At 42.6% G+C, this 12,649-nt stretch overlaps 1 protein-coding gene across 2 annotated transcripts; it reads right to left on the minus strand.

Moving 5' to 3' along the window:
- Window positions 1-3,885: 3,885 nt before the first annotated feature.
- Window positions 3,886-12,577, minus strand: LOC142768656 (uncharacterized). 2 transcript variants are annotated; one of them, XM_075870674.1, is made up of 4 exons: window positions 12,474-12,577; window positions 9,551-9,671; window positions 5,317-5,448; window positions 3,886-4,084 (listed from the first exon to the last, which is right to left on the minus strand). In XM_075870674.1, exons 1-4 carry the CDS (start codon window positions 12,509-12,511, stop codon window positions 3,917-3,919), a joined length of 459 nt encoding a protein of 152 aa, XP_075726789.1. In that variant the 5' UTR covers window positions 12,512-12,577; the 3' UTR covers window positions 3,886-3,916. The 2 variants fall into 2 exon arrangements, with proteins under 2 accessions (XP_075726789.1, XP_075726790.1); XM_075870675.1 differs by lacking the exons at window positions 9,551-9,671; window positions 12,474-12,577 and adding an exon at window positions 6,651-6,816.
- Window positions 12,578-12,649: the final 72 nt, after the last annotated feature.

The following is a 12,649-nucleotide window of genomic DNA, read 5'->3' on the forward strand; positions in this document are numbered from 1 at the left end:
ATCCAGTAACAGACCAGCTGAAGTCACCCTCTCCTCAATTCTTAAAAAAGCAGCTTTACCTAGACCAAATTTGGCGTAGAAAGAAAGAGCGGTACTTTTAAAATAATTCTTTTTCTCAAACAACACCCGAACGACATTCTAGAAATTTCAAAGGGCAGCCACGTGACCAAAATGATTTTTCTCTACGAAATGTTCTAGCAGTTCACTGGTTTATATGCAGCAAAACAACACGACTTTTTTTGAATACATTCGAGTAGGTCGCCAAAATGGCTGGGACTTGGTGTGGAATGCCTCGTGTTATTTGAATTGACCCTATCTTTTCCTTATTCAAGTACCTAACCACATGGGTGCTAAGACTGTAGCTCCCCCGCAGTGGCATTATCAAACTGGTGGCCTACGCAGGAGACGTCGCAATATAACACAGTGACAAGGAGCGCCTGGCGGCTGTTCTCAAGGTTTTTGGGTCAACGCGGAAATCTTGGGGGCCTACCTTAACTTGCACAAATGTAAATGATTTAGCCTCTACCCTTCACTTATATCTTGTATACATGGCATCGCTGTTGTTAAGAGCCTGAGTATCCTGGAAATAAACTACAATGCAGAAGGAGAAAATATGAAGAGTTAGAATAAGGAGCTGGAGTCCATAAAAAGATAATAATTAGGGACCTAGAATTCAGTTTTTCGTACTATGTACGATGATGCTTGTTATGAATCTCTCCACAGGGCGTTTCTGGTTCATGACAAACTCCCTTTTATTACCGTATCAAACAGCAGGACAACTTAAATCACAAATGGTCAGGTTCTTCTTGAGTGCTAACACCACCGTAGTTAGGTAAGAACAACTCGGCCTGCCTTGAGAGAAGTGTGGAAGGAATATCTCCTAACCGGCACAGTATTGGCAGACACATATATTCCCCTAAAGACGACCATTAGAGTACTACAGTTGGGAGGATCATCCATTAGAGTACTAAAGTTACAGGAGGATCATCCCGCAAGGCAACTTGCGTCTTACTAATTTTTAGGTATCCAGAGGCACCTGTCTTTGCAGACTCTACCACGGGGGCCAAAGGGGATGGAACTCAAAACTTGAAAAACAGAACTAACAGGGAACTTTGGGTAAACTGAGGTTGTGAAGAGAAAAAAAAAACGAGCTTTCTTTGGGTGCGATAGCGCCCAGCTGGCTACCGAGCAATATTCAAGATGTGGTTTGGCACTTCGGGTGGGGTGCCCTGCCTGCGGCGGACCGAGTGAACCTAACCTAACCTAACCTAACGTAAGTTTCAATATGTAAAACTGAAGCAGTGCGTGCCCTGCAAAAAAAAAAGGAACACGAGAACAAGAAGCACGCATTGCTATCGTATCACTTTGCCACAAGATTGTCGTCCGTCGTTTACAGAACATACCACCCACTGGGCATAGAGAGGTTCATTAAGAGCACAGAGTGCCCAAACAGTGCATTAGCACGTTTCTGTATAGAGAGACTGGTCTGTACAGAGGCTAGCAGTGAACTAAGCCAAAGCCCACATTTACCAGGGGCCAAGTTTGTCGCGAACGTACACCCTTTCCCGTTCCCACGTGTAGGGTAGCAAATAGGCTTTCCTGGTCTGGCAAGCCTCCCTGCCCTTACTTCTCGACCATCTGTTTCCTCTAAATATTGTAATCGACGATTTGGAAACAGAGTTGTTCTTGCGAGAGGAGATGGAGTTTTTAAAAAAGTGCTCTTGTGCTTTTGTGCAAGTTGTCCATAGCACAGTCCGACTGCTGTGCAGCCCCATACAAGAACTAAGCACAACACGATTTTTTTACGTATGCCATAGAAGTTAATATACAGAGCAGTTACTTATCATACTTTGTCGAACCTGTGAAAATGTAAAACACTGTCTGTCTATGAACTGTGCATTGTGAATGAAAAAAAAAGTGGGGTGCAATATGTAACGGAGGCAAGAGATAAGCAGCACTCTTTTTTCGTCCCTGTTACCTGCTGCGTCCCACTTTTATACGCGAAGCAGCTTTTCGCGGAGGCTTTGTCCATCCCTCACGTGGTGTCCACACCTCCCCTGCGCACGCGCATTCCCTTTTCCTCCCTTGCAGTCGAGGTTACATTACTTTCCCTTCTTCATGAGAGGGCTGGAAACATTGTTTTGCAGCGAAAGCTGTATATGGCTGGGAGAAGCAAAAACCATTCGGCATCATGGTTATAAGCGGTCTCAATTGGATGTGCTATCAATTATGTTGTTATGAGCGTAATATCTGAGCACGCGCGCCATTGGCTGCGTTGTGAATGACGTCGTCCATCCCGTTCATCCCGTCGCAGCTGTGATATGGAGCACGCGCGCATAAGTTTCTACTGAGAGCTTTCACATATGTAAGCCAGGGGCAACTTTAAAAAAGGGTCAACAGTAGAAATGTGAAAGAGCTCGTATGCGCCGGGCCGATGATGCAGCCCAGGCACAAAAACATGCCCGGGAAGTCGAGTGCCGACAGGAAATACGCGCCGATTATCCGACATCTTTCCAAGGCGCGGTAAATCGCGAACAGGAATGCAAACGCCGCGTGCTGGTGGTTCCTGCAAATCACGCCACCGAGTTCAAACTGCAATGCTTTGATTTTGAATTTATTTGATTTATATGTGGAGTTTAACGTCCCAAAACGACCATATGATCATGAGAGACGACGTAGTGGAGGGCTCCGGAAATTTCGACCACCTGGAGTTCTTTAACGTGTACCCAAATCTGAGCACACGGGCCTACAACATTTCCGCCTCCATCGGAAATGCAGCCGCCTCAGCCGGGGTTCGATCCCACGTCCTACGGGTCAGCAGCCGAGTACCTTAGCCACTAGACTACCGCGGCGGGGCTGTGGCAGAAGAAACGGCAAGCAAGATTTGTGTCAACAAAAATGAGTGTGCGTAATCACAAACTACATGAAAGCAATATTATGATGAGAATGATTCTTCTTGGGAAATGTTCATGGTATCAGAGATGGTGAAATTAATTTTCCTGTTGATCTGTCCAGGCACCATCGAGCTTGTATGGCCACAGCCGTCCAGACCAAGTACTGTCAGAGAAATTTCTGTGATTTGACAAAGGGTAGGAGATGGCGAAATTGTTGTAGTGACTAAAAACATCATTATATACACAGACACACGCCACTTGTAAATCACGTTTTGATCATTTGAATACCAACTACAGAAATTTTGTTTTGGCCACCTAGAGCTTTCACATTTGGTTACATCTATTTTGGTAGTTTTATTCTTTCAAGCACTTCCAAAACTTTTCCAGGTCATTTCACACGTACATGAACTGGCAGTGTATGCTGGAAGTAACTTCTATTAAAGTTTTTCACCATTTCGTTGAGTTATATGTTGGATTTTTAGAATAGCACCAAGGGTGGCCTGCCGCCTTAAGCATTCAGTTTTTCTTTTTAGTTGCAATTCTTCTTGCCTCATTCAGAAATTTTTGGCTATTTCCTTGTGTTTCAAGAAATAAAATAATTGACACAGTGCATGCACGTGTTTTTTAACCTAATTGAAAGACCGATAACATCATTGGTTGATATGTGGGGTTTCAAGTCCCAACACCACCATATCATTATGAGAGACGCAGTAGTGAAGGGCTCTAAAAATTTCGACCACCTCCTCAAGTGCACCTAAATCTGAGCACGCGAGTCTACAGCTTTTTCGCCTCTATCGTAAATGCAGCAGCCGTAGCCGGGATTCAATCCCGCGGCCTGCGGGTCAGCAGCCGAGTGCCTTAGCCACGAGACGACCGCAGCGGGGCCAACACAAACAGAGGCGTAAGGCAACGTTTTGCAGCGTGTTCGTCTCCCTTGGGAACACACCATTGTCACTTCATCTATCTACCTGAACGGCAAATGACACTTAACACTGGAATTGCACATATGAGCGCCATCTCAGTCAGTGGTATGTTGCATTTTCCACGCCTTTCAGTGCTTCCCTAAAGTGCTTCAGGACTGTGAACGGAAGTTCCGGGCAGCTGTTGCTTGGGCCCTCGCTATGGACATTGTAGAGGAGCCAAGCGGTATCTTCGCGTAAGTCTCCGAACTCAGTGATGGCCTTCAGGAACTGCAAACGGGGAAACAATATTTCATGAAGAATTCCACGGCCCATACAAAAAGCATAGCTCAGCACGGCTGCAGATGAACAAGAAAAGCCAAGCGCGCACCGCTCAACGTTGAGCTACAGTTTCCTCATTAGGGTGATCAATCATATGAACATTATCGGTGCATTTTCGGCAGCACTGTCGCCGTCGTGTCCCGCATGTGCATGTGCATGTATATATCTAAAGAAGCTACAAAAATTATTCACAAGAAAAATCACACTATCTGCCGATAAAGAAAACAATGTGTAGATGTGAAGCAGCAGGCGATAGCACTTACACTAGCATCGGCGTTGGCGATGGCGCTCATCGCGGCGTTGCGCATGTGTGAAACCAGGGGAGGCGAAAATCTCGCTGTGATGGACCAGTGTTTTGTACTGGAACATGGCGTTCGCTGCTAATGGGCAATGTGACACAGAGACCCACAGCCCGCTTTTAGTTAACGCACACGCTGAGAAGTTTTGATGTTCAGCAACGCTCAGAAAAAATCTTCCACCGACACTCTCTTGCAGGTGAAGATCCAGTTGGCTAGTGAACGGTTTCGCAGCGTTTATGCAGCGCAAGCAGTCGGATTTTTTAATCAAAAACTCGCTAGCCGACGCTGGGAGCGTCGGCTTTGCGAGGCGAGAGACAGGGGAGCATCGGAGAGCGTAAAGGGGGTGTAAGCGCCACAGGGAGGGACGCTTAGAGAAGAGAAACGGGGGAGGGTGCGTAGACTAGCAGATGCTGTCTGCGTCGGCGTTGCCAGGCGTGAGAGGGGGAGCACAGGAGCTGAGCGAGGGGGAGGATTGCGCATGTGCAGTAAGAGTGGTAACGCCGCACACCGGATTGCGCTCGGCCTTAAAACGCTTCGAATCTAAAAAATTCTGAAGACGGTGATTGCAACTAGAAACCCATCGCTCTGCAGCGCGTCGCCATAGATAATTGTACCAAGCGTGTCCATGTGCCGGCATAATAAAGGCAAGCTATTTATATAAGTCACTTAACACTCGTAGTATGCAGATTTTTAAGGAGATTCAGCATGTTTTTGGCCATGCAACGCCCTTGCAGTGAAAGTTTCAAGCCTCTTGCCCTTTTTCGTTTGCCTGACACTTGATATCACATTCATTGCCTCACCATATTTCGGGGTCTTTTAGTGTCACGCAAAGTAAAAAGAAGCCTGCCTGAGAAAGGAAAGGACGACAGTGCGCTTACTTACCTTTGCAGCCAGAGAGTCTTTGTACTCGCTCAACGTAAGACTTTTCGACGAATTAGAGAAACCTCCATATGTGTATACAGGATCGCCGATGTAGTTTTCAGCGCCGCCACTGAAATCACTATACTGGCAAAGCTGAAAGAAAGAGTACAAAAAAGGCGGTTGCTAACGCCTCTTACGCACACTTGTTAAACAAAAAATTTAATCGAGAAACTATCGAGGGTGTGCGCAATCCTTCACTTAGGCACCTGGTTATTGTACTCACTCAACGGCTTCTTTCCCTCTCTTCTGTCTCTTTTCCCCTCCTTATTCCTTCCTCCAGTGCAGGGTAGCAAACGGGATGCGCAATATGATTGCTCTCCGCACCTTTCCTTGCATCTCTCTCTCTCATCGGCTTTCATGGTGAAGCTTGCTACGCAAGTCGGTAAGTCATGATCGTATAGAAAAAAACGCGAACTGTTCTATTCTTCAAGAATGTGGCCTATTATCCTCTCCTTTCCCGTTTCTTGCCGATAGTTCATGTGTGGAGAACGCAGGAAATAAACAGTTGTTAGACAGCGCTGGTGTGGATGTATGCATGTATCCCCTCCTTTGTCCCGTTCTTTACGTTCGCGCTGTTCCCACGACAATGACCTTTGTGGGGCCTGGTGCATTCCTTGGGTTAACATCGTGCCTCGTTGCACTGGCGAAGTAAGTGTCGGCAGCCACTAAGAAGGAAGCACGTGGTTGAGATCAGCTGCGACCGGTGACGCGACAATTACAGTAAGAAAAAAAAAATCTGCTGCTCCTTGAGTAAACTCATTCAGCTCTATTGCATTATTATCGTGACAGTTATGTACGCCCTGATTTTAGAAAACTGATGTTCCGACATCACATGTATCTAATGCAGAGTTCAACTTTATTGAGAATCATCCATTTTGTGCGAGTTGTAATTTTCGACACGTATTTTTCTAAAAAAATAGAAATCGATGTTTTCGGGTAAAGCTAACACTTATATTGGAGACATGCGATAGCACAGCCTATGCTTATTTTAGACAAATGCAACTAAAGTTAAGAAAATCTTATGAATATAGCTGAGTTTATTGAAAGAGCGTGAGGCATTTGTGATAGTTGCGGCTTCTAGTGGATCAGATTGCATCCGCGCTCATCTTTCACATCACCTCCGAGGTCTTTTTCGGCAGCGCGCAAACCACAAACTTAACACAAAGAATACACCACAACAAACTGACATCAACGTGTGAGTGTGAGACACCTAATTAAGAAATTAAAATCTTTTCCTTTTTATGCATTACACATGGCGTTAAAAGTTAATATAAATGATCGCGAAAGTTACCCACCGCATATTGTGACGTCTTCTTAACGGACAAGCACGGGTGAAAGACGCTATCGTTCAGGGAACTCGGTTGCTCCACCATAATGTACTTGAGGGCAGACAGCTCGAAGGATAAGCCAGTGATTACCGATGGCTTGGAAAATTTAGTTCCCGCCGAGACGGTGAACCAGTGAGATTCCTGAATCCAGTCATGAAAGGATATGAAGGGTGCTGTGAAATTTGCTCAGAACGCGCAGAGACACTCACATAGAGCCTCGCAGACACACTCGCGGTTTGAATATCGAGCTGCGCCGAATGAAACGAGGTAAGGTTCATAGACATAGACAGGCGAAAAGAGAATTGATCAAAGCGGGTGCCCAATCACTCAGACGCGTATACTTGTTTCTACAGAAAAACTGCATTGGTATCGGCAGATTGCATCTTAGCCCAAAATATGCTTAGAACAAGTTTTCGTAGCCCATCGCCCTTTACACGTCACCTTTTCACCAAAGCTTATTTCTCTCATTGTCCATCGCGAATTCTTCTTTCGCAAGTATCGCAGTACTCGGTTGCAGCAATTTTGACCAATCATCGTGCCATTATATGTCTCAATTCATGGAGGTCACGCTATGTAGTAGGCAGTGTTTTTACTGCTAGTTTTCTTGACTCGCTGTTAGATTGAGGCGTACCGTTGCATTGAGGGAAATGTAGCACCATTTTTGAAAGGGTGCCAACGCGCGCAGAGGAACGCATGGACATGAAAACAACGTGCAGCTACAGGCTGCAGTCACCACTCGCATATTCAGAGTAATCTAAGTCAAATGAGTTTTCTTAACTGTGGCCGACTGCCACCTGCTGAAAACCAGCGTTCCGTCTTTGTCCTGTCAGAAACATTCGTAATCTTTGCGAATCATTCAGAAAAATCTAAGAAGATTGTCTGCCACATGTGAGCAGCTCATTCCCGAGCCTGCACGAACCACTGCAATAAGTCAACTTTGTAAGCTCTCTCTCTCTCTCTCTCTCTCTCACACACACACACACACACACACACACACACACACACACACACACACACACACACACACACACACACACACACACACACACACACACACACACACACACACACACACACACGCACGCACGCACACACGCACACACGCACACACACACACACACACGTGCGTGTTGTGTGTGTGTGTGTGACGAAGGCTGGTCCACCAGCTGAAAACGTTTAGCAAAGACGCTTCCGTGAAAGTTTCGTCGTCTCTTTCTTGCATATATATATATATATATATATATATATATATATATATATATATATATATATATATATATATATATATATATATATATATATATATATATATATATATATATATATATATATATATATATATATATATATATATATATATATATATATATATATATATATATATATATATATATATATATATATATATATATATATATATATTTACTCCCCGATCACGTAATCGAACGCACCAGCTTATGGTATAGCCGCTGTTGATGTACACTATGCGGCACTCGTTTTGCCGGGCACAAGTTCAGTTCGTCCAATAAAGTTTTATACCTCTAGCAGTTTGGCATATCGGTTCTTCATCGTCATGACACTTTGAACTGAAAGGGCGCAGTGTTGCTGAAAATAAGGTAGACACGAAGCCTATTTGTGCAAAGCAATACCACCACTGCGCGGATGCCCGCGAGGAAATACTCGCCAGGCATTCGGATTACTAAGGGTAATTTTTTTTCTTAAGGGAGCATATAGACTGCTGGTGCGCAGTTGCAGTTGCACTAAAATTAAAATATCAAGCCTGAATCATCAGGCACGTTTCTTTAATTGTTCTTTAACTGTGCATTGATTAAACTGCAGCTCCCGATAGAAATGTAGATAATATAAAATACTATATAGCAACGATGCATTTTTGATCGACAATTTGTGCACCATAGATCTGCCATTAGTACAATAGCCAGCCTTTATGTGCTCAGTTGAAAAAAAGAGCCACTGAAAGGAATTTGATGAGCTACACCTGCAAAACACTGCGTACATACGTTGGCTCACTTTACGAAGCTATTGCTTATCATGGCCTTCATTAGTTTAGCTACATTTTATACCACGTGTCATGTTTCCAAGCATGAACGCGCGTCTGTAGAAAGAGTCTTTCCACAGCCTTCATCTGCGCTCAACGCATTCGAAGAAAACATGACGCACCTCAAATGTGCCATCCCGCCAAGCCCAATCACACTATGTTTATCTTCCACAAGACATGCATCATCTCTAACGCCGACCACGCCAAGATTTTCGCTCGGTATTTCAAATATATCACCTTCGTAATCTCGGTGCTCTCGCCTAACAAGGTCTATCGTGTTCTAAGCTGTATGCAAGTATTATGTCACATTTCGAAAGTCTACATCATTTTTGCAAAACCATATCTGTCATTTTCCATAGCACACTAATTTTAACGTGCTGAAAAGTTACGATATTCGAAGACGCTGTGTCTTTGCTGAAGTGTGCATTTACGAAGTCTATCGAGTAGTTGTTCTGCCTCCACTTAAAAAGCTTAGCCTGCGTTAATTGCTGCTCCCTTCGATGACGAGTGTGTCTGTTTGATCGCTTTATAAACAGAAACTCCAAGGTGAATTTTCGCGACTCGTCCAACTAAAGTTTGAACAGACGTAAGAACAGACAACCCTTCAAATTGCGCAGTTCGTAGGTTAAGTTCTCGTAGACGTTCTACAGCGTCTCATAGACGCTTATTTTTAGGTAAACTATTATTAGTTTCCATCGAAGTTATAATTACTACACCGCACTATATCTAAAAATAGAGAGAGCATCTCCTACGCATTCTCTTTCTTAAGTGCCAGTTCGTTTTGTTGTATGTTGCCCTAAAGTAAACTTACCAGAACGGTATGGCCTCTATTATCGATGTTGATTGTGTTGGGTGGCGTGGCTTTGCAGAATCCCTCGAAAGCTAACCACCCTGTCGATGTAATCGCGATGACGATGTCTGCCATGAAAGTACTGCGGAGCGAGAAAAAGTTGGCCGTGAATGAAAAATTATTTATAACACACCCTCCCCACTCCCAAAAAAGACGCAAAACTGAGAAAAAAACAGCACGAGTAATTGGACATGCGCAGAATTTTCAAAAGGAAGATGCCACATTCAACATTTGTTACGAGCCGACATGACCACTCCACAGAATTTATTAAAGTCTGATTATATGAAGCACAGAAAGCTCTCGCTATATACGGTAGTAAAAGTGGCCTGTTTCAAGTAGTGTAAGAGTGGTCGGCTGACCCTTGCGAAGGCGTGTCACGAAGCTGCTCTTCGCCCTTCATGCCCCTTGCCTTTTTTTCCCCTTTCCAACGTTATCCCCATACAACGGCCAAAAGTCGTCCTTTCTATTAATGTTTTAATGAAGGTCCCATACATGCGCTAATCTGTAGCAATGCAAATAATATATATATATATATATATATATATATATATATATATATATATATATATATATATATATACATATATATATATATATATATACATATATATATATATTTATATATATATATGTATATATATATATATATATATATACATATATATATATGTATATATATATATATATATATATATATATACATATATATATATATGTATATATATATATATACACATATATATATATATATATATATATATATATATATTATATATATTTATTTATATATATAGAGGTTGCAAAAACTTTTGAGTGAGCACTCCTTGAAAAAGGGTTACTTTTGAAAAAGCCTGCAGGCATCCTCCTTGCCGCATTCGTTCGAACCGAAGGAGAGGTATGTCATGTCGAGCATGAGAGAACATTTAATGGAGTAACTAGGTCATTTCAGTGATTTTGAGCCTGTGTTAGGTGTATTCAGAAATAATTTCCAAAAGAATGACATAACGCTTGGTAACGAACTAACGGGAACAATTGTCACATGTTGGGGCGCCTACATTATAACATATTTATGCACAGTCACTTTGAAGGTGATATCATGCTAATTAGGGGACGAGGGTGGTCAGACCATGCAAGGTTCATTAAGAGAAACTACGACTTCCTGCTCTAACTCAGGTTTTCTCAGCACGCCACCCACCTCTTTTTAAAACCGAACAGAAAGATAAGATGAGAAGCAAGATGGCAGCCGACAGATGACTCAGTCAGCTTATGTACTTACCATTTTGATTCCAGCCCATCCGCTGACCGGTTGCTCTTCTGACGTTTTTTTACGTACACGTATTCGCCAAGAGAGGTTGGCAACCTTTATTTTTCACAAACTGACTAAAATTCATTTAGCATCGACACATTGAGCCTGAAACTGAATAAGTCTGGCTGCGCATAATAAGGGTGTTGTCCTATCTGAATAAGGACCATTGTGCAAACCTTGGGTAAGTCGAAGACAGTGAAAGACCGATTGAGCTGACAATTCATGCTTGCGAGTGTCATTAATTCATACAAAAAAGTTGGCTGACGTTCAATGCACTTACATCGCGCAGTGATTGAAATGTTTGTGAATCTGAATATAAGCGCTCGAAAAGTGAAGACAAAAGTTTTGGACAAATACGATCATGTTTCATTAAAATTACAGAGCTATGGCCTCACAACGCCGTATTTCACAGCATGAGACATCTGCAACTGACAGGGTTATGAGTATTATCAAATATAGTGAGAAAGAAGGTTGTTAACACAAATGCCAGAAGGGCAAAAATCTCCTGAGAACTTGAGTGAACGTCGTCCCACATAGGAATCTACGTTTTCAAGTATTTGAGCATACGCATTGGTGTTGACTTCAGAATTGTAGTTTTTATGCAGTACATTAAGCTTATTGTAGGCATGGCATAAGCAGTCAGTATACCTAACAGATACACCCACGTATATTTCACCTGGTTTCATGGAACACGCTCAAACTATAAAACCGTCAACATCTAAGCGTTGTTCTGTCCACCTGAGATCATGTATTAATGTTATGTCTTATGATATGAAAAATTGGGTGAGTTGGTATGAATTGATTAAGAGAAATTCAGGGAATGTTTGAACACATAAGTGCTCCAAAAAATAGGTCGAGCTAGCGCAAACTCACAGAGCACTTTTAACGAAAAGGATGTACATATATAACCCGAGAATTAGCTATAGCGGTGACCAAATCACAAGTTGTGCAGATGAATACATTAGCTAAAAATGAATTGTAGTAACTGACAAATAGTCCACATTTACCGACGCTGCTTCCTTTTTGTTTTTTTCTTCCTTCTGCACGTTGCAGATTACTTTTCTGTGAAACTGATTCCTAATATTAACATGATGTACATAGATTTTTTTATAATCTCAACGTCTTGTGCTACTATTCGTGTACATATCTGTTACTAATTCTTTTTCACCAGTGAACTATGAGTGTGCACATAATTTTCTTCCTCGATCGAGTCTTTGTGATTGCTCTGAAAGTTTTCCAGAATGATAGTTCTCGTTCTTTATCAAGTTTTCAACTTTCGTCATGTTAGCACCACTCTCTTTAAGTTTCATTCTGATTTATTTACAAAAAGTCCTGAGTATTAAACCTTGAAAAATCTCTTTAAAATAGCGCCAGCTGGTTCAGTTCAGCCCTTGCGCCGGTACGTCCTTTTCTTAAGCCGTTATCGAGTGTATCTTTGCAAGTATTACTATACAGCATCACAACGATACAGTATGCACACACAGACCATTCGGAAATAACACTGTCTCGCAGAGCTGCTGGAGCAGAATAATAACGAACATTGTATAAGGCAAAAGAGGAAGTGATTTTCTTACTTACTTCACCACGTTTATGAATGTAGATTTGATGGTGGGCATATGATGCGCGCTATATTCGTAGGGACCAAAGGCGAGTACGGTCTTTGCCCTCCGGTCTGAGCCTTGTAGCTCTTTCAATTTCTGCAACGACCCGAAAATTTCACATTCAACAGACACCATGACACTATGCGACGTAGC

This window comes from Rhipicephalus microplus, chromosome 8 (genome assembly GCF_043290135.1).
Source record: "Rhipicephalus microplus isolate Deutch F79 chromosome 8, USDA_Rmic, whole genome shotgun sequence".
Taxonomy (NCBI): Eukaryota; Metazoa; Arthropoda; class Arachnida; order Ixodida; family Ixodidae; genus Rhipicephalus; species Rhipicephalus microplus.

What these genes read in the sequence shown, in the direction of transcription:
- LOC142768656 (XM_075870674.1), bottom strand. Translation starts at nt 12,511, where the DNA reads ATGCCCACCATCAAATCTACATTCATAAACGTGGTGAA. An exon ending in ACATTCATAAACGTGGTGAA is followed by an intron (nt 9,672 to 12,473) that starts GTAAGTAAGAAA and finishes CTCGCTCCGCAG; the next exon opens with TACTTTCATGGCAGACATCG. An exon ending in AAGACTCTCTGGCTGCAAAG is followed by an intron (nt 4,085 to 5,316) that starts GTAAGTAAGCGC and finishes CCCCGTTTGCAG; the next exon opens with TTCCTGAAGGCCATCACTGA.